We start from the raw sequence: 20,950 nt of genomic DNA on the forward strand, positions 1-20,950 counted from the left end.
TATGTTAAAGATACTATCAAAGGGAAGATATTATTGGCCGTGTATGTTGATGATATTATCTTGACTAGAAATGATGCTCATAGTATACAAGAAGTGAAGAATATGATATGTAAAGAGTTCAAGACTAAATACTTGGGTAAACTCAAATATTTTCTGGGTGTAGAAGTCCTTCAGTCAAATCATAGAATAGTATTGTCTCAAAGAAAATAGGTATTGGATCTTCTTGAAGAAACAGGAATGAAGGGTTGTAGACCAGTTGATACACCTATGGATGCGAATGAAAAATTGTGTGCCACAATTGGAGAAGATGTTGACACTAGAAAATATCAAAGACTTGTGGGAAAATTGATCTATCTCACGGTGACAGGCCAGATATATCATGTGTTGTGAGTGTGGTCAGCCAATTCATGCACAAACCACAAATTACTCATTGGCAAGCATTGGAGAGAATACTACGATACTTAAAAGGTGCTCCAGGAAGATGATTGCTATATAAACAACATGGTCACTTCTATATAGAAGGCTTCTCATATGCAAATTGGGTTGGATCACCCGATGATAGAAAATCTACATCTGGGTATTGTACCCTTATTGGGGGAAACTTGGTCACATGGAAAAGTAAAAAGTAAAATGTGGTTGCAAGATCTAGTGCTGAAGCAGAATACCGAGCTATGAGCCACACTATAAGTGAACTTTTATGGATAAAGACGCTTCTTACTGAATTGGGATTTTATAAAGGAGGTTCTATGGGCCTACATTGTCATAATCAAGTAGTTATGCACATTACGTCAAATCCAGTTTTCCATGAAATAACTAAACATATTGAAGTGGATTGTCATTTTATATGGGAAAAGTTTCAAGCAGGAATAATTTCTTTTAAATATGTTTCATCTCAAGAGCAATTAGCTGATATCCCTCACCAAACCGGTAACGTCCAAAGTTCTATCTTATATAGGTGGCAAGCTGGGTATTTATGATGTATTTTCTCCACCAGCTTGAGGGGGAGTGTTGGAAGATAGGCTCAAGCCCACAAGCTCAAGGCTAGAAGCCCACATGTCAAGGGAGTGGTCAAGTGGTTATTTATGATATATTCCATAAGGATGGCATGGATATGTAAATACATTGTCTTAGTATGTCTTTTAATCTATTGAGTTGTAACCCTAAGGGCTTTGTAACACTATAAATAAGAGCATTAGCTAAGAGGTAAGGAATTCAATCCTTCTCTTCTATTTGGAAAAACGTCCAGCCACCCTCTCTTCTCTCTTGACGCATTCTCTCCTTCCCTTAATCCAAACTCTCCTCTCAAACGTCCTTCTCCTTTCTCCCTCTTCTCCCTCTTCTCTCCTTCTTCTTCCACGTTAACCTAGAGTCATTCTCATGGGGTCCTAACTTCTACACATAATATTTGAAATCATCAATAAAATGAATTGGAGAGGTCCAGACATCTGATAATATAATATCAAAAGGGGAAGAAAAGACAAGGGTGGAGTGGAAAAATGGTAATTTGTGACTTTTATTTTCATGGACAAGAATTGCAATTAAAATTAAAATTCAGTGGGTGCGAGAAATCTAACTGAAAGCTAGACACGATGTGCTACAAAATTGTAGACGATGGATGACCTAAATGATGATGCCACGCAGACGAAGTGATCTTACTACTGTTTATCTCACCAACCGTCTACCTACACCCAAAGTTAATCGTCTTTCACCATATGCCAATTTTTTTGGCACTCCTCCTAACTACTATAAACTCTGCAGTTTTAGTTGTCTCTGTTATCCATGGCTCTGGCCATACTCCTCCCACAAACTCACTCCACGTTCCTCTCCTTATGTTTTTCTAGGGTACTCTACCTCTCAAAGTGCCTATTTACGTCTTGAAACCACTATTTCTTATCTTTATGTATCACATTATGTTAAATTCGTTGAGTCTATTTTCCCCTTCACTTTGCTTCAGTCTCACCTCGACCGTCCCTCGTCTGATACACTCTCTCACTGGTGTTCATTTGTGTCCTAACTTCTGGTTACCAGTACATCCACCACAGATTCGATAATTGCGCCTTCTGCAAGCTCCATTCACGACCTTGCAACTAACCCCCCTCCTCCCCCACACCCCACTCCAACACCCAACCACACTCACACATCGGCCGGCCACAACCATTATCCCTACCTGCTTCCTCCCCTCCCCATGTTATTGTCACCAGATCCAAAAACAACATTTACAAGCCCATTCAAAATTATACCTCACAACCCAGCTTCCTGCATATGCCAACCATGAACCAACAACCATAATTCAAGCTCTCATCGATCCCAAATGTTATCAGGCTATGTCTGATGAGTATAATGCTTTTCTTCAGAATGAGACATGGGAACTTGTTCCCTTAGATATCTCACTGAATCTGGTTGGTTGCAAATGGATTTTTCATACTAAAAATCTCTCTGATGGTTCTATAGACAAGTACAAGACTCATTTAATTGCCAAAAGGTTTTACTAGAACCATGTGGTTGATTGTCATAAAACCTTTAGTCCTATTATCAAGCCTACCACTATTTGCATTGTTCTTAGCCTTATAGTAAGTCGTGGCTGGTCGCTTCGACAACTTGATGTTAATAATGTTTTTTTCTAAAGTACTCTATCTGAGGATGTCTTTATAGCACAATGATTGGGCTTCATTTATCGTGATCGTTCCCATCATGTCTACAAACTTCACAAGGCCATCTATTGTCTCAAGCAAGCTCCTTGTGCTTGATATCATGAGTTGCGCTAGTTTCTCATCACCTCTGGTTTCACCAACTTTCATACAGACTCCTTTCTTTTTATCTCTCACACAAGTACAACTGTATTGTATATTCTGGTCTATGTGGATGACATCATTATTACAGGAGACAATGATCAAGCTATGACAATGTTCATCCACCTTCTTGCTCAGGGATTTTCACTCAAGGATCTTGGCTCCTTGACTTACTTTCTCATAATTGAAGTTGTTCCTCATTCTCAAGGACTACTTATGTCTCAATGCCAGTATATTTCTGATCTCCTTGCTCTCACACACATGACAAATGCAAAGCTTGTAGCTACACCTCTTGCCACATCATCTACACTCACACTTCAGTTTGGTACGATACTCTCTAATGCATCTGAATATCAAATTATTGTTGGAAGTCTGCAATACTTGTCTCTTACTCGCCCTGACATTCCTTATGTAGTGAATAAGTTATCCCAGTTTATGCAATGCCCTACTACTAATTACTGGGATGTTGTCAGACGTTTGTAGCGCTATCTCTGTGGGACTCTGGATCATGGTATCGTAATACATCGATAATCTTCCTCGTCTCTTCATGCGTTCTCAGATGCTGACTAGGTAGGACACAAGAATGATTTCACTTCCACAAGTGTCTATATTGTTTACCTAGGTCGCAATCTTATCTCTTGAAATTCTAAGCAGCAACAAATTGTGGTTCGATCCTCTACTTAAGCGGAATATTGATCTGTTGCATTGCAGTCGAGATCCATTGGATATGCTCTCTTCTCATTGAACTTGGTATTCTTCTTCTGGGGCAATTGGTGTTTTTTTTGTGACAATATCGGTGTTATAAATTTGTGCTTCAATCCAGTCTTTCACTCGCGCGTGAAACATGTAGCTTGGGATTACCACTTCATTCGAGAACAAGTTCATAGTGGTGTTCTTCGGGTGACTCATGTCTCCTATGTTGATCAGTTAGCAGATGCTCTCAGCAAACCGCTTCCACAAACACGCTTCATCTTCTTGAAGACCAGGATTGGATTCTCCTCTCGGAGCTCCATCTTGCAGGGGCATGATAGAGATAAAAATAAAACCGATGGAATTTGAGATTGTGTCAAATTGTAACTCTAAAGTAATGTAAACTCCTCTTAGTGATAATGTTTATCATGTAAAATTTAATCTTTTTATAACCTATAAATACTTGTATAGATGAATGTAAAACATCGAGAAATTTTTCTTATTCTTATCTTTTATACCACATTCCTTGAAATTAATGAGAAAATAATGTGAGCTCCTACAAGTTACCACTTGGAAAAATTTGTTCATGCCCTTCGAGAGGAGTACATGCCTTGCAATTATAAGTAAAGACTAGCATCACTTTCAAATTAGTTTGTCAATCCACTAGTTTTCAAGTTGTTCAATCCCGACATCAACAACACTATTAACACTTTTCAACCATTGCTTACAAGTACATTGTAAGTAATTCTCTATAAAATTCATATGAATGCTTTACAAGTAGGGGATTTTTGGGCATGTAGAATCTAAGTTCTCTTATCAAATTTTGTTGAACTTCTTTGTGGTGTTAAAAATGTCATTGACTTTATAGGCAGAAGTTGAAGCTCTAGGGACTATAGAGAGGATAAACAATACCAACAATGCTCTAATTAGTACTCTAAGGTACTTATTCAAAAATGAAATTTCTCTCAGAAAAATACGTCCAAAATTCCTAATCATTCATTAATTCATTATAAATCATACTAGAATTGTCTCCGTCATTCTGCTTAAGTTTTAAACCAGAAGTACGAAAGGAACAATTGCCTTCTTAGTTCAATCCATGAACGATCCAGAGTCTGCACCGTTGGATTTAATCTTAATGCAAATGGTTGCGAAGAATCCCAATTTCACCAGAATCCCCAATAATTATAATAGGGACCTTTTGTTGCACCTCAATTTGAAGCTTGAAAGTTAAAAGTTGAACAACCACACGCCTCCCAATTCCAAGCTACTCCCAGCACCACCTTGAAATCAATTCGGAGTTTTTTCCCCCCTCTTATTTCAATCATCTTCTCTACTTGACTACCTCTGCTCAATTTCACTTCTTCTCATTAGTTTTTAAACCCTAAATCGGATTTTTACAATCTCTGTTTCTCCGCAATTATTATGGCGGACGAACAGAGCTCCGACCAGAATCCTATCGGGCACGCAGTGATTCCCCTAGTGAACAAGTTGCAGGATATTTTTGCTCAGCTGGGGAGCGCGTCCACCATTGATTTGCCTCAAGTAGCGGTCGTGGGGAGCCAGAGTAGCGGGAAGTCTAGCGTGCTGGAAGCGCTTGTGGGGAGGGATTTTTTGCCTCGGGGTTCTGATATTTGTACCAGGAGGCCGTTGGTATTACAGCTTGTGCACTCGCCAAGGGGTGTCGAAGCTAAGGGCGATGAGTGGGGAGAGTTCTTACACTTGCCTGGGATGAAGTTATTTGACTTTGCGGCTATTCGCGCGGAGATTCAAGTTAAGAGTTCTTTTCTGATTTGTTATGGAATCTCTCCTTATGCTTTGGATTCATCGAATAGGAAAGCTTTTGGTTGCATAAGAAGACTTGTGAAATCTTATACTTGGTTGTCGTCTACTAATATAAGGGCGGAGCAAAGGTGTTATCTGATTTAATGCTCTCTTTTTCACTGTTTGTCAATCTTGCTGCCACTTTGCCATGCCGAAGTCTTTTTTTTTTTTTTTTTTTAAATGAATGAAATAAAATGCAGTCGATTGGTATTGTCTTCATTTCTTTTATTACCTTCTTTTGCTTTGGAGCAAAATTTTCGTCTGCCATTGCGGAGGTATCTGGATGTTATATAGTGAACGGCAGTGTTATTGTTTGCTTTAACTTGCAAGTTGGGGCAGACAGTGAAGCTGTCTATTTATAAGCTGCGGTTTGAACTCATCTATACTCAGTCTCCCTCTGATGAAATGGATTTTAACTGTCTTTTACTTTAAACAATTTTTCACTTGTTATGGATGCAAAATGTTTGTTGAGGTCATCTTATTATCATATCCTAAGCTGCTATTACATTGTTTGAGTTAACTTGCAGGCTGAAACGGAAAGGGAAGCTGGTGGAAACAAGGGAGTTTCTGACAAACAGATTCGTTTGAAGGTGTTTTCTCCTAATGTTCTTAATATCACTTTGGTGGATTTGCCTGGAATTACAAAAGTTCCTGTTGGAGATCAACCAAAGGATATTGAGGGACTAATTAGAGCCATGATTCATTCTTATATCAAGCACGAGACCTGCATAATTTTAGCAGTAACACCTGCAAATTCAGATTTGGCAAATTCCGATGCCCTTCAGGTGGCCAGGGTTGCTGACCCAGATGGTATGCTCTACATAGTAACCGTATGAATTATTAATTGCTGAACAGAGGGTCAGAAAGATGGATGCTTTAGTGCTTTATTGTATTTGATTTTATTTGAATTATCTGTTCTGCATGAACAACTATTTGTTTCTGACACTTGTTTATGATGACCTTTCTTGCTAGGTCACAGAACAATTGGCGTAATCACCAAAGTAAGAAAAATATCTTTTGAAGTCCTTGATATCTTTTTTGTTGTTTTTAATAAATAGGTACGTATTGTTGAAGCAATTCTGAATTTCTATGTTTTGTGGCTTCAGTTAGATATCATGGACAGAGGTACTGACGCTCGGAATTTTTTGCTTGGCAAAGTGATTCCTCTTCGACTTGGTTATGTGGGTGTTGTGAACCGCAGTCAGGAGGTAACCCTTTCCTTTGAAGCATAGTTGCATGCTTTGTTTAGAACTATTGATTGTTGCTGAATTATTGGTTCCATTCAGCGTCTTGATGCTTTAAAAGGTATTCACTACAGTCTGTTACCACTTTGTGTAGAAAATCAGTCAGTTAGAGGGGGAGAGATGTATTTCTTGGTGACTTTCTTGCTAATGGCCAATCTTTGATTATGGAGATAAAGTTTAAATCTGTGATTTATGGGAGATTATGTGATATCCTTGAGAAAAATGACTTTTATTTATAATGATAAAACTGTTGGCTATGTTTGTAGTTTGTTAAAGAAGATAGTGGCATTATATACAATTAAGTGAGTGAGTAGCATGAGATGTACTTATGTAATAACTTAAGTTGCTTACTTTACTCATGTATTAAGGTTTTTACCCTCGCAATCTATAAATAAGAGGTAAGGGGGAGAGCTCTACACGTGCTCTTGATTCCCCTTGAGAAACCTTAGCCTCTTGTCATACTCATCCTCTCTCTTCTCCTCTTTAAACCTAGACCTTCTAGTGATAGAACCCTAGAATTTAACATGGTATCAGAGCGGGAATTCTAGGATTCTTAAAGTAAAGCTACTCTAAAGTATCGAAGTATGCAAAAGAGATAAAATTCCAGCCATTAGAGGAGGTAAAGGTGCTGTTTTTTTTCAAGTTTCAGCGAGGTCTTATATCAGATAAGTGTGTTAAATCACTTGTTCTTTGCCTAAAGACATTCATTGTCATGTTAGAATCAATCACAATTCGTTTTTAGTATCAAATAGACAACATATGCAAAATCAAGTTCAATTTGGCCAAAATCATGGCTGAATTAGAATATTTTTGAAAACTCTTATTGCTGCCTTGTTTTAACTGGTTTTGCATGCTATAAATTCAATTTGATAAATTCAAAAACTCCTCTCAAATTATGGATTAAATCTCTACTTGTTGCTTAAGTTATTTGTTCTCTAGTTTCATTAAACCCTAAGTTGGGGTCTAAAGTTTTTTAGAAAGTTCTCTCATTCATGGCATGTTTGGAATTACTTTCAAAATCAACAAAAATGTCTAAATTATTCAGCCTAATTATCAGTGTTCTAAGGCTGTTTAGAGTGTTGGTTTAATAGTATAAAGTTTTTTAAGTCAAGTCATGCTTGTGCCCTTAAATTGCTAAGTCTTGTGTACGTATGGTTTTGTGTTAGTTCATGAATTCAATCTATAAATTGCTAATCCTTCTCTTTTAAGGTTAGTCTAAAGTGTGTTTGTGTGTTTGCTTTAACGGGAAGTCCTTTGGTTTTGTTTGCAATGACCAAAATTTCAAGTAATTCATCTTCTTCCTCGAGTTATGCTGATTTCAATAAACATGATCGTTTGAGAATTAATACCATTCCTCTCAAGGGTTTTAGCAACTATGTGTCTTGGTCTCAATTTGTTAAATGGTTTCTGATAACAAGAAATGTTGTTGAACTCTTGGACCGGCCACCTACTCAAGCTGATGATGCTTCCTATCATAAGTGGTTGAAGGAAGATACGTTGATTATAAGTTGGTTGATTAATAGCATGGAAGAAGTGGTTGCCAACAATTTTATTCATTTGAATACAACCAGGGGTATATGGGATACATGTTTTCAATTATATTTTACACCTGACAGTCTTCAAAAAGTCTATGACATATTTCAGGAGATGTGTAGGAAATCTTCATGAATATTTTGCCAGGTTTGAGGTCTACTTCAAGATCCCCTAGTTGCTCAGCCATATTCAACTGACATTGCAACTCAAGCAAAGCAGAGGGAAAATTCTATATCTGCCATATGCCCTGCTAATTTACAACCTTACTTAGATGTTAAAAAAAATCAGACTCAACCAGACCCTCATTTAATGGTGTGTGCAACACTGCTTAGGATACCAGTTAAGGTATCTACTCCTCCAACTGATCAAGTTTGAGAATTCAACTCTGTTTTCCCAAGGGAGAGGGAGTAACAATTCTGGTGGAGGAAAAGGTCATATGGTGAAGGTAGAGGAAGATGAGGTAGTGAATCCAACCATAATTCCTCTATCACTGAAGAAAGTGTACTTTTGTTGCTATGAATAATCATCTAGTTGGAAGGTACTAGAATGTACATGGAAAATCAGATTGTTTTAAGGCCAATCAGGCCTCTACCACATCAACTCACAATGAAGTGCCTAGTGAACCCTCAAAAGGGAAGACACTGTAAGAAAAGACCATTTTTTATTTCAAAAGTTCAAAAATATGATGGTAACCCCTTAGAATGCTACTTCAACCATTGTTGCTACTACAAGTGCGTTATCCTTGGACTCAAATTCTAGTGGTAACTCCTCATCTTGGATCATGCCTCTAAACACCTTACTTGTCACATAAATAAGTTGTCAAATGTGTCATAATGTATTACGAACCGTGTTGAAGAGTAGGTATGGAAGGGTCTTACATGATTTTCACAAAACCAAAATTAATATGGTGGAATCTTACATGAGTCTCACAGAAGAGTATTAGTTAAATGTGTTTTAGTTGTGTTAGTCTTATATTTGTGTAGTTTTTTAATTGTTCTTGGATTTATCTTTTAGTGTTTAACTTTGGGTGTAACTGGGACAAAAGTAGTTTTATTGTAATTGGAAAATGATAGTTTTATTGTAGTTGGACTCATGTACTCAAATTACAACAAATCAGTTAAGTTTTTCTCTTTTTTAGAAGTTCAACATGGTATCAAAACGAGTTTTGTGAGTCGACTCGGTCAACTAACAAAGATAATATGATCATTTTTTGATCTATCATTTCTAGTAGTTTAGGTTCGTATTCTATCTTTTTTTTCCTTTCTATCCTGTCCTAGTACCTATTGTTTTCTTTGTATTCACACCTCTATATTGCAAATTATATATTGACGGAAAGATCTTCGACTCTAATTTCCAATGCAAAAAGAACTTTAGCAAGCAAAATTTTCTACAAAGAGAAATCGATATTTGAAGCAACAAAGGTTAGACTGCAAGATAGGTTCGAGCAACAACAAAAAGCTTCAACTTTCGATTTGTTTTATGCCATCAATAATGAGATTTTATATTGAGAATTATATATCAAAATAAAGATCTATAAGTCTATTTTCTTGCCTATCCCACCAATTCTCCTATCATCTCTCCTTGCATTGATGTGAATTGAGTTTCCTTTTCTCCTAAAATCCGAGTTTTGTTAGGAATTAGATGCCCTAATTCCAAACTAACGAGAGCAATAATAATAATCATGGAAGAAGGAAAAAAAAACACGAAAAAACACAACAAGATTTATACAGGTTTGCCTCAAGGTGAGACTACGTCCCGTCTTCTGCCGCTGCAGTAATCCACTATGAAGATGAAATAGTTTACAAGAGATATCACACACTTACAGGTGTTTCTCTCTAACCTCTCGGGTTGCAACTCGAGATGCTTCTCGGATTAAGATCGTAAAACCCTAATTATGGCGTCCCCCAATTTAAAGAGAAAGCTAGGCCAATCGCATTACAAGAGTGAAATTCCCAAACTGCCCTTAATGAAACAACAGTCAATATATCGTGGATCGAATGGGGGCTCCGCCTTCGCACCCTCGGAAGTCAACGCCCACGGCGACCTTACTGCGAAGGTCGATCCGCGACCAACTCAGCGTAAGGCATTAATTAGGCTCCACAACTTAACAAGTTTTTTATCCAAATTTCCCTTCTAATCAGAGAGTTTTGGTCAGACTTAATCACTCCACGATGTGCTCCTTTAAGGTATTCTATATCTTGCTTCGATGTTGCTTTCAAGTTTTGCATTTTTGTTACTTGGTTGTATATCTTTTGCATAATTAACTCTGAAAATTTGTGGTCACCCCCAAAACGTTATACTTGGTCAAATTTATTAAGTTTTACCGTTATAGTCTCCCATAGTATTTTTTTGAAAAAAAGGTCACTTGGAAGTATGAGTGTTGCATAGTTGCCTCCTTCCAGTTAAAGTTGTTTTTCTCTAGTATTTCTTCAGTTTATCATCTTGTGTTTTTATCACTTCAGAGCAATGCCTAAACCCACTACCCAAAAGAATAGGAGTGTGCCTAACATCCATCTTGAGTCAAGTCTTTTGTTCTTCACCTAAGAGGTGATTTGTGTTTGAACTACCCTTAAAGTGAGTAGTCTATTTGTTAAGCCCTAATGTTGGGCTGTTTTTTCGCCTTTAAAATTAAGCGGAGTGTGTTTCAGACTATGATTGTTTTGACTAGTGTATGGAGCTTTGTCGTACGACTAGGAGTGATTTTGTTTTCGCATATTGTGTTTTGTCCAAGTTGGTCTCTATATCCTTTTTTATCCCTAGCTTAAGGGGCAGAAGTAGAAGAAGAAGTACAAAAAAGAGGTATTTTGTTTCACATGTGGTAATTTTTATGTGACTAAAATAGTCAAGAAAGGGGGAGAACAATAGATGATGATTTTATGTGTATGAAAAAAAATTTAGCCAATGAAGATTGAAGAACAAAAGTTATTTTCTTTATAAGCTAAAATTATAAACTCCAGCTTGAGGGGAGTGTTGAAGAGCAGGTATGGAAGTGTTTTACATGACTCTCACAACAAGAAGTCTCACAAAGCCAGAATTAATATGGTGGTGTCTTATAGGAGTCTCACAAGAGGTCTCACAAGAGGTCTTACAGAAGTGTCTCAATTAAAGGTGTTTTGGTTATGTTAGTCTTTTATTTATGTTCAGTTGTTCAATTGTTTTAGGATTTATCTTTTAGTGTTTAACTTTGGGTGTAACTGGGATAAGGGTAGGTTTATTATAATTGGATTCTACTGAGCCATTAAATGTACTCTTGAGCCTCACGAGAATAAATTCTCCTAGAGCCATTAAGTGTATTTTCTTGGGGTACTCAAAAACATAGAAAGGGTATGTATGTTACTCACCAGTCCTAAAAGAAAACATTTGTTTTTGTTGATGTCATGTTCTTTGAGGACCAACCATACTTCTTGGCTAGTTGTCCTCCCGGTTTTACACCTTTTGTAGTCATGCCCAAGCGTAGTGTGTCCGCTGATCACCAACTTCCACAAGATGAGCAGCCACATGAGGACATTCTCTCACCTCTTGTCGACCACTCACTTGTGTAGTCTCCTGATGCTCTTGAGGTAAGTTCTCCTCCATCCTCTCCAATTATGTTTGATCTACCATATGACACACGACTTATCGCCCTTCGAAAAGAATTATGAACCACCACTACCCGACCACCTTTCACTTCATACCCAATCTCCAATTATGTCTCCACTCATCGGTTATCTTCTAGTTGTGTTTCATTTTTGTCTGTTGTCTCATCCTCATGATTCTAGCACTTACGAAGGGGCCTCCAAAGATCCAAGTTAGAAAGTTGTTATTGATGAAGAGATCCAAGCTATGTATAAGAATCGTACCCTGGGATTTGACTTCTCTCCCAACCACCAAAAAAGTCGTAGGGTGCAAGTGGGTGTTCATACTAAAGTATAATCCTGATGGATTGTGGCTTGGTATAAGACAAGGTTAGTTGCTAAGGGTTATACGCAATCTTATGGCATTTATTATGATGAGACATTTTCTTCAGTGGCCTAGATGAATTCAGTTCAGGTTCTTATCTCTCTTATGGGTAATTTTAAATGGGCCTTATATCAGTTGAATGTAAAAAATATTTTTTTACATGGTGACCTTTCAGAAGAAGTATATATGATTCAACTCCCTGGTTATTTGGTTGAAGGGGAGAAGGTATATAGATTAAAAAGCCTCTACGGGTTTAAACAATCTCCAGGGGCCTGGTTTGATAAGTTATCCATGATTGTTACTTAGCTTTGGTTTCAGATGTATGGAAGTGATTATTCAATATTCATCAAAACACCACTTGAGGGAAGGCTCTCATGGTTTTGTATGTTGATAACATTGTTATTACGAGCAATGACTCTAGTGGTATTTAGCAAGTTAAGGAAGACTTCAAAAGGGAGTTCCAAACAAAAGATTTAGGACTTCTCAAATACTTCTTGGGTATAGAAGTCTTTCAATCCTGTCACGACATAGTGTTGTTTCAAAGAACATATGTTCTTGATTTGTTACAAGAAACATGAATGCTTGGGTGTAAGTCAACTGACACACTTATGGAGCCAAATGTTAAACTCTGTGCTGAAAGTGGCAATGATGTTGTCCAGCAGTTAGTTGGAAAACTTATCTATCTCACATCTACAAGATTGGATATGTCCTATTCAATAAGTGTTATCAGTTAATTTATGCATGAACCTCAACAATCTCATTAGATAGCATTGGAAAGGATTCTCCTATACTAAAAGAAAAATCCAGGATGTAAGTTATTATTTAAATGCCATGGACATGTGCAGATGCAGACTGGGTTGTATTTCCGAATGATAGGAAATCCACTTCCAGCTATTGTGCAACGGTTGGAGAAAACTTAGTCACATGGAGAAGCAAGAAACAAAACGTGGTGGTAAGGTCATGTGCAGAAGTTGCGTACAGGTCTATGCTACACGCAGTAAGTGAGCTATTGTGGTGCAAATCCTTCATGACTGAGCTCAGTTTTTATATAACCAAACCCATGCAGCTTCATTGTGATAATTAAGCTACTATTCACATTGCTACTAATCCAGTGTTTTATGAAAGGATGAAGCATATTGAGATAGATTGTCACCTTGTTCGTGAAAAGTTGCAAGCTGGTGTGATATCCATGTAGTACATCCATCCTAGAATCAATTAACAGGCATCTTTACAAAGGCCATTGCTGAAAAATCTCGATCAGAGATATGTTCCAAGCTGCGAATCTTTGATGTTTTCTCACCAGCTTGAGGGGGTGTTAAAGAAGATAGTGGCATTATATTGTAATTAAGTGAACAAATAGCATGTGATATAATTATATATAACTTAAGTTCCTTTCTTTACTCATGTATGAGGGTTTTTACCCTCATAATCTATAATAAGAGGTTTGGGGGAGAGGTCTACACGTGCTCTTGATTCCCCTTGAAAAACCCTAGCCTCTTGTCATACTTGTCCCTCTCTTCTCTTCTCTTTGCTCTCTTTTCCTTTCTCTCTTTCTTCTCCTCTCATCTCCTCCTTAAACCTAGCCCTTCTAGTGATAGAACCCTAGAATTTAACATAATTGTGGACATCAGGATGTTAGGAGGGCTAAATAGTAATTTTTTTAAACAAATAAAATTTACTCTTTTAAGAATTTAGCTGCTATGCAAAGTAAGCTGCAAGTTACTCCTGTTAATGTTGTTATAGTGCAAGAAATGTGCTGATGACTTCTTGAATTGTTTGATTGCATTGCAACAAGCTTGTTACTATGCTGGACTAAGGTGAATATGCATTGTTATGGTTTCCCACGACTGGGTATTGTATTTTCGATAAGAGGACATAGTTAGAAGAGAAATTAAGAAATCATTGGTGATGAGAATGGTGAAAAGGTAGATTTTTGGGAACCACATTGAAGGGGATAGGAACATGGCTGTGTTTGGGGTGATGGGTTTGTTTGAGAAAAAAACATGTTACACAGCTGCTTACAAAAAAATTGCTACTGCTGTTTTTGTTCATTGTATCCTTAACTATTTATTAGTGCTGTTTTTGCAAATTATGGGTTGTTTTTTCGAATGTATGCATCTCTTGATGTTGACAAGGCTCTACTCTGTTCATGTTTCCTTGAACAGGATATTATATCCAATCGAAGTATTAAGGAGGCATTGGCTTATGAAGAAGACTTCTTTCGCAGAAAACCTGTATGAAGTAGTTTGACAATTTCTTTGAATGGTCTAGATGTGATTTTTGTAACATTTTGGTTCAGGAAAATTTTAGTTACATAGTATGATTGTAGGTGTACCATGGACTCTCGGAGCAATGTGGCATCCCTCAACTAGCTAAGAAGTTAAATCAGGTAGAGTTCCAGTAAGGTTATACAGCAAGTGGATTCATATCTTAAAGGGGGAAAAAGAGAAAAATATCTTGACTTTAATTTTAAGTTTATATGGGATAAGTTATGGAGTAATGGACACCCTGTCTTCCATGTAGTCGTAAATTTGGTGACTATGTAGAGTAGCCAGTTTATTTCTTATCAATTTGGTTATACCTGATTGTTTTGAATATTGTTTGCAGATACTTATACAACATATTAGGGCAGTTCTTCCTGGATTGAAAGCTCGGATAAGTGCTCAATTGGTTGCCGTAGCAAAGGAGCATGCTTCTTATGGAGAAATTACTGAATCTAAGGTATGATTTTGTTTGTTAGGTGCAATACTTATGCTCATTTTGTTGGGCCGAAGTTATACTTCCGAAACAGCATGTATTAATATTTATCTTTAATATGTGGTTCTCTTATCCTAGAATATGCCATTGCAAAAGGTTTTACCGCTTTTTCTATTGGGGGGGTTAGTCAACTTGAAGTCCGAGATGATCTTCAACCGCATGACGCCCTTCAACAGTTGAAGTAGTGGAGCGCAGATGACATTTCATCAGGATGTAGGGGATGAAGCGGTCCATCATCTCCACGGTTTAAAATCCTTCATCTCAAAGAAGGCCATATTTGATCTTCTTTGAGATGAAGGACACGCGACGCTTCCTTTTCCCCTCTCTCTCCTCGTACCCCCCTCTCTCGCGTGTCATCATTTTCCTTTTTTTCTTCCTCTCTCCCGCACTGTCTCGGAAACTCTCCAAGCGGCGAAGCCCCAATGGACTGCGATTCGCCACCGAAGAAGCAGGAGACTCCGTCGGCGAAATTTCCGCAAGGGTTCTCTATTTCGGGGGGCCGAGAAACAGAGCTTAACAGGTTTCCGAGAGCCCCGTCTCGGAAACTCTCCACGCGGTGAAGCCCCAATGGGCTGCGATTCGCCATCGGAGAAGCAGGAGACTCCGTCGGCGACATTTCCGCTCAACCTCAGTCTCGACAGCACAACGGCAAACGACCCGTCGGCGAAATTTCCGCAGAAGGAGGAAGAAGGCTTCCAATTACAATTTTCCTAAGTTAGGAAAATTTAATAGCGCAGTACGCTGAGTCGCGCGCCGGACCGGGCTTATTGAACCGAGTCAACCCAGGCCAACTCGGACCGGGCCAACTAAAAAACAAAAAAAAAAAAAAAAAAAAAGCTCCAGTTTTGGGCGTCCAGAGGGTGGACATAGCTATCGCGGATGCTACTTGGGCACAGGTGGAGATGTCGGCATACAGATCCTACTTTCGAGCTTGAGGACAAGCTGTATTGATCTACTCCGTAAATTCGGTTGGAGCTTGATTAGCTGCCTGGATTGATTTTCTCTGTTCGTCGTGATCTCTGGTTTTTCGGCGCCATGGGAAGAAGACACTGTTGGAAAATTTGATTTTCCTAAGTTATGAAAAAATTAATGTGGCGCCGGTTCAGCGCCTGACGTAACCCAGCAACCCAGCACTATATCAATATTATTTCTATATTAAACTTCATATTTAAGTATCTGGTAGATAAAATATAATTAAAGTATGCATTTGATTAATTAATTACTTTTCATTTTGTGAAAATATATTATTAATTATTACCATGTAAAAAATCTATCTTATGTTATTAATATAATACTTTTTTATTTTTTAATCATATTTATTTTTTATTTACTCTATTGTATTAGTGATTTAATAGTGGTAATTAAAATATTGTTAACTCAAACACTTGGTTTAATTAACTCATTTTTATAATTAATAAAATCAATGGTTTTAAATTTCGAAGATGAAGATGAAGATGAACTTGTCCACACTAACACCCTATTTCGAAGATGAAGATGAAGATGAACTTGTCCACACTAACACCCATTTCGAAGATGAAGATCATGTAGATGCATGAGATGAAGACGAAGATCAAATTTCCAGTTTGTTGACCATTATGTTTTTCTAGTTTTTGAATTTCATAATCTTGATGTTTGATATAAGTGCATTTTTCTTTTTCTTATTTTTATTTATTTATTTATTTATTTATTTATAGGCTGGTCAAGGAGCTCTGCTTTTGAACCTTCTTACAAAGTATTGTGAAGGTAAATATACTTTTTTCCTGCTTTAGCATTTACATTTTTCCTCCCTGCATTACATATTCATGTACTTAAATCTTGGGCTGTTTTGAATAATTTTTTTTTTTTTTTTTTGAGTTAAAGGTTTTATATTCCTGCTAACCATTTACCATGGAATGTGCACTGATTATTGAAGCTTTATTGCTTTTTCCTTTTTCCTTTTCATGCATGTAGTGCTTGTATTTATTTTGTTTTGGTTCTCTGAAAAATAACAATTTTGACAGAGGCTTTCCCCTTAAAATTCTTAGTTTGTTAGGGATTAATAGGGTATGGCTGAACATGTGATTTCTTTCTCTTTCAGTCTCTATTGGACTGGGCAGAACAGGGTTCTATGTGTTAGAGTGAAGTGAAATGAGCTTGTCTTTTTCTTACTTTTTTCCTATTTTCTAAAATATTTTGGTTTAGTAATTAAAGTTGATGTATGGATCTTTTTCTTCTTCTTTTTTTAACGTAATTCTTGAGTGAAGTAAATAGTTCAAGTAATTTCTTCTTTTGCCAGTTTTTCCTTGTTTCATTTTACTTTTGGATTCTTCACCATTATGCAGAATTCTGACTCATAATATCTGCTCATTAGTGTGTAACGATTAGATATTGGTGGAACTGACTGTTTTTTACAGCATTTTCTTCTATGGTGGAGGGTAAAAATGATGAAATGTCAACATCTGAGCTTTCTGGCGGAGCACGGATTCACTACATATTCCAATCGATCTTTGTTAAGTGTTTGGAGGTGGGTTTAAAAGATTTAGTGTCTAATTTCTTGTTTCTTATGTACTCTGTGCAATGCTGTTGTCATATTTCTGGTTACTTCTCACTAACGATTCATTTGAATTTTGTGTGCCTTGCTTGTATCAAATGCTAGGAATTATGTTTATTTCTGACATTCATACTTGACCTAATAAATCAGTTCTGGATTGGAATATCTTTCAGGGTGTGGATCCATGTGAAGATTTAACTGATGAGGACATCTGTACTGCTATTCAAAATGCTACTGGTCTTAAAAGCACTTTATTTGTGCCGCAGGTGGTCAAAAGTCCTTTATTACTCAAGTTCTAATTCTGTGCATTATATTTTTGTATTTGTTGTTTGACCTACATAAAATCTCACAATTGTTTAGGTGCCATTTGAACTACTTGTTAGAAGACAGATAGAGCGGTTGGCAGATCCAAGCATTCAGTGTGGAAGGTTTATCTATGATGAACTACTTAAGGTGCCTGGGTCCATAATTTCCATGGGCTGGTTAAAACTGTGATTCATTCCTTTTGTGACTTATTGTCCTGCTGAGCTTTTTTTTTTTTTTTTAAAGTGTGCTGAAATTTTTAGTGAAGAGTATCTTTACTTGATACTTTCTGTCTGTGAATCTTATTTCAGATGAGCCACCGTTGTCTTTCTACTGAACTGCAGCGGTTTCCTGTGCTCAGAAGACGAATGGATGAGGTTATAGGTAGTTTCTTACGAGAATGTCTCGAACCCGCTGAGACAATGATCCAGAACATTATTGCAATGGAGGTATTATTTCTTCTATTAAATATATGAAGAAGTTGTAACTTTAAGAAGTTGTAGACTGTTAGGCAAAATGTTTTATCAATAAAGAAGCGACCAATTTGTGCTAGCTATTCATGGATTTGACTGAATTAATTTTGTAGATGGACTATATAAACACTGCACACCCAAATTTTATTGGTGGAAATAAAGCTGTGGAACTTGCACACCAGCAAATCAAGTCATCACGGTTACCCACATCATTGGTGAAGCCAAAGGTATTGTGCCCTACTTCTAACTATTGCATTTTTAACATTAGTAATATAATGAGTAGTATTTGATTTGTTTCTGTTGCTGGTCTGACACTCTTTGATTTAGGATGGGCTTGATAATGACAAAGTGCCAGCATCTGATAAAACTGTCAAATCTCGGGCTATTCTTCCTAGATTATTGGCAAATGGCTTTATTACTGATCAGGTAACAGGGGTTAGTTTATTTGACTTTTTTATTTTTATTTTCCATCTTTCTGTAGGTTGTTCTTATTTTGAAGACTTCAGTTTGTTTTGTTTGATAATTTTCTCTGGAAAATAGGGACTTCGACCTCCTGCAGAGTCTGAGAAGCCTGTATCATCTGGTACTGTGAACTGAACCTATATTATTTGTTGATTGTAAATGTAATGAGTTTTAGTTATCACATTCTGGGCCTCTTCTAACTTTACGGTGAACCAGGGGCTACCTCTGGATCAAGTTGGGGTTTTTCATCAATTTTTTCTGGGAGCGAGAATAGACAATCCGTGAGAGAGAACTTGACCAGTAAGACACAAAGTGAACCTATTTACAGCATGGAGCAGTCCTCTTCAATCCTGTTGGAAGAGGTTAATTATTTGTTCTTATGCTCATGGAATTCGACTGACAATTTCCATTTTCAGTTTATTGCTCACAAGTTTTATGTTAGACAGCCCCCTGCAATATTGAGACCTTCAGAGAACCACACAGAGCAGGAGTTGGTTGAAGTACTAGTCACTAAGATGCTGTTGAAATCATATTATGACATTGTCAGAAAGAACATTGAGGACTCGATACCTAAAGCGATCATGCACTTTTTGGTGAGTGTTTTCATTGCATTTAGTGTGTAAGTTTGAGGTGCTGTCGTACATATTCGAATACTATCTATTCCATGACTGAATATGGAGTAAAAGTCTCTTCAGAAACGTTGATGTATACTTTGTTAAATTACTTCAGAAGCATTACTTTAGAAGTCTATACAAGATACCAAAATTCAAGAGAGTTGATTTAGTGGTGACTCACTTTATAGGCTTCTGTCATTCTTTAATCTATTCTCATCTTTCAATTATTGTAGTTACGTTTTTGTGTGTGGCCAGTGCTTCTGGACTTAAATGTTTCCTTTATTATGTTCAGATAATTTACACATCGAATTTTGTGCTTATTTTCAGGTGAACCATGCAAAGAGAGAACTATTGAATGTATTCATCAGGAAGCTCTACAGGTACCCTCTTGCCTACCAAAGCTTCCATTGATTGTTGAAGATGCATCTTTCCCTTGCAGACTTGCTTCTTGTTTTCTGCTGCTGGTGTTTTTGGAACAGAGTGATCAGTAAAGCCTGATTTGTCTTGTTTTCTTCTCTGAACAGAGACAACCTTTTTGAGGAAATGCTGCAGGAACCTGAGGAAATAGCCATAAAAAGGAAACGAGTTCGAGAAACTTACCAAGTTTTGCGGCAAGCTTTTAGTGTGAGTTCGTGTCTGAACTAAAAATTTGTTACATGCACAACAGTCTGCTCTTTGCTTCTACTTTTCCATCAAAACTCACAAGTAACACATATGCACAAAGTGTCCAAATTTTTTTTGTACTTGCACAATTTCCTACTCTTAAGTATTCTGACTGGACACTGACTTGCTTTTTTTTAGACATTGGATGAACTACCACTTGAAGCAGATACTCTAGAAAAAAGTTACTCACTTAGCTCAGAGACAACAGGTTTATCAAGGTTAAGTGGACTTCCTTCATCATCTTTATACACAATGAGCAATGACTTCTCAGCATCTCCCAGAAACCCGTGGTACTGAAAGTCATCCCATTCAGGGGAGCAATCATCTCCAATGCATTCGGATTCCAATGGAAATGGACACCAGCTAGTACTGGGATGTTACTCTACTGTTGTTTAAAGAGCTACTTTAAAGTTGTTTGCTGGTAGTACCAAGATGATTTTTTATCCCTTTTAACTAGCGGTGATCATGAGAGTGCCAAAATAATATGTTGGCAAGTCAGGTATCAGCTTCCTTTGTATCATATATTTGAAAAATTGTCTAATTTCTTGCTGAGTATAACTATGTCATTTTGAGGAAACTAACAAGGAATAACTGGAGCTGGTGACCCTGTCTAACAAGAGATCCATTTACCAAGTTTTAGGGGGTGAATTGTTATCAGCTCAATCATCTCCAGTGGCTGACCGCACTGACGTGGTAAGTTGGCAGTGGCCATTGCCAACGTCTAATTTTGCCACCATTTCGTAGTACTCTTGGGTTGTTTTATTCATGGTTTTATGTGGATAAGTGAAGAAATGTTCTTTGTATAAGGTTCTTGTAAATGTGAGGCTCTTCAGATAAATGTTTATGTTTTATTGCTGTTATGTTATGTATTCAATGCATTGTTTCCCAAATGTTGTAATAAGTATATTTTTCAATGGTTGGCCATATTCATGATTCCTACTGATCTAAACCCATTGGAAACAGCTTTGTAGGTATGTTAAGATATGCAAATTTTAACATGTTCTCAACACTTGGGAATTGCGGCCAATACTATGTTATTACTATGCATATCTTGGAATTTTATTCTGAAGGTTTTACACCCTGAGTCTGACCTGGAAAGCCCAGTTCAGCAAAGACCAGTTCCCTGGTGTTA

At 37.2% G+C, this 20,950-nt stretch overlaps 1 protein-coding gene across 1 annotated transcript; it reads left to right on the plus strand.

The window, feature by feature from the left end:
* Positions 1–4,720: 4,720 nt before the first annotated feature.
* LOC137949929 (dynamin-related protein 3A-like) lies at positions 4,721–20,742 on the plus strand. Its single transcript, XM_068796178.1, has 20 exons — positions 4,721–5,249; positions 5,828–6,110; positions 6,273–6,301; positions 6,407–6,508; positions 14,182–14,250; positions 14,346–14,405; positions 14,624–14,737; positions 16,468–16,516; positions 17,167–17,276; positions 17,477–17,569; positions 17,664–17,756; positions 17,918–18,055; positions 18,193–18,306; positions 18,407–18,505; positions 18,620–18,662; positions 18,758–18,903; positions 18,988–19,134; positions 19,483–19,535; positions 19,680–19,779; positions 19,957–20,742. Exons 1-20 carry the CDS (start codon positions 4,902–4,904, stop codon positions 20,113–20,115), a joined length of 2,349 nt encoding a protein of 782 aa, XP_068652279.1. The 5' UTR covers positions 4,721–4,901; the 3' UTR covers positions 20,116–20,742.
* Positions 20,743–20,950: the final 208 nt, after the last annotated feature.

Source organism: Aristolochia californica, unplaced genomic scaffold, assembly GCF_029961685.1.
Source record: "Aristolochia californica isolate CCGP_79_NKW_82.1479 unplaced genomic scaffold, dmAriCali1.0.hap1 SCAF_14, whole genome shotgun sequence".
NCBI classification, from domain to species: domain Eukaryota; kingdom Viridiplantae; phylum Streptophyta; class Magnoliopsida; order Piperales; family Aristolochiaceae; genus Aristolochia; species Aristolochia californica.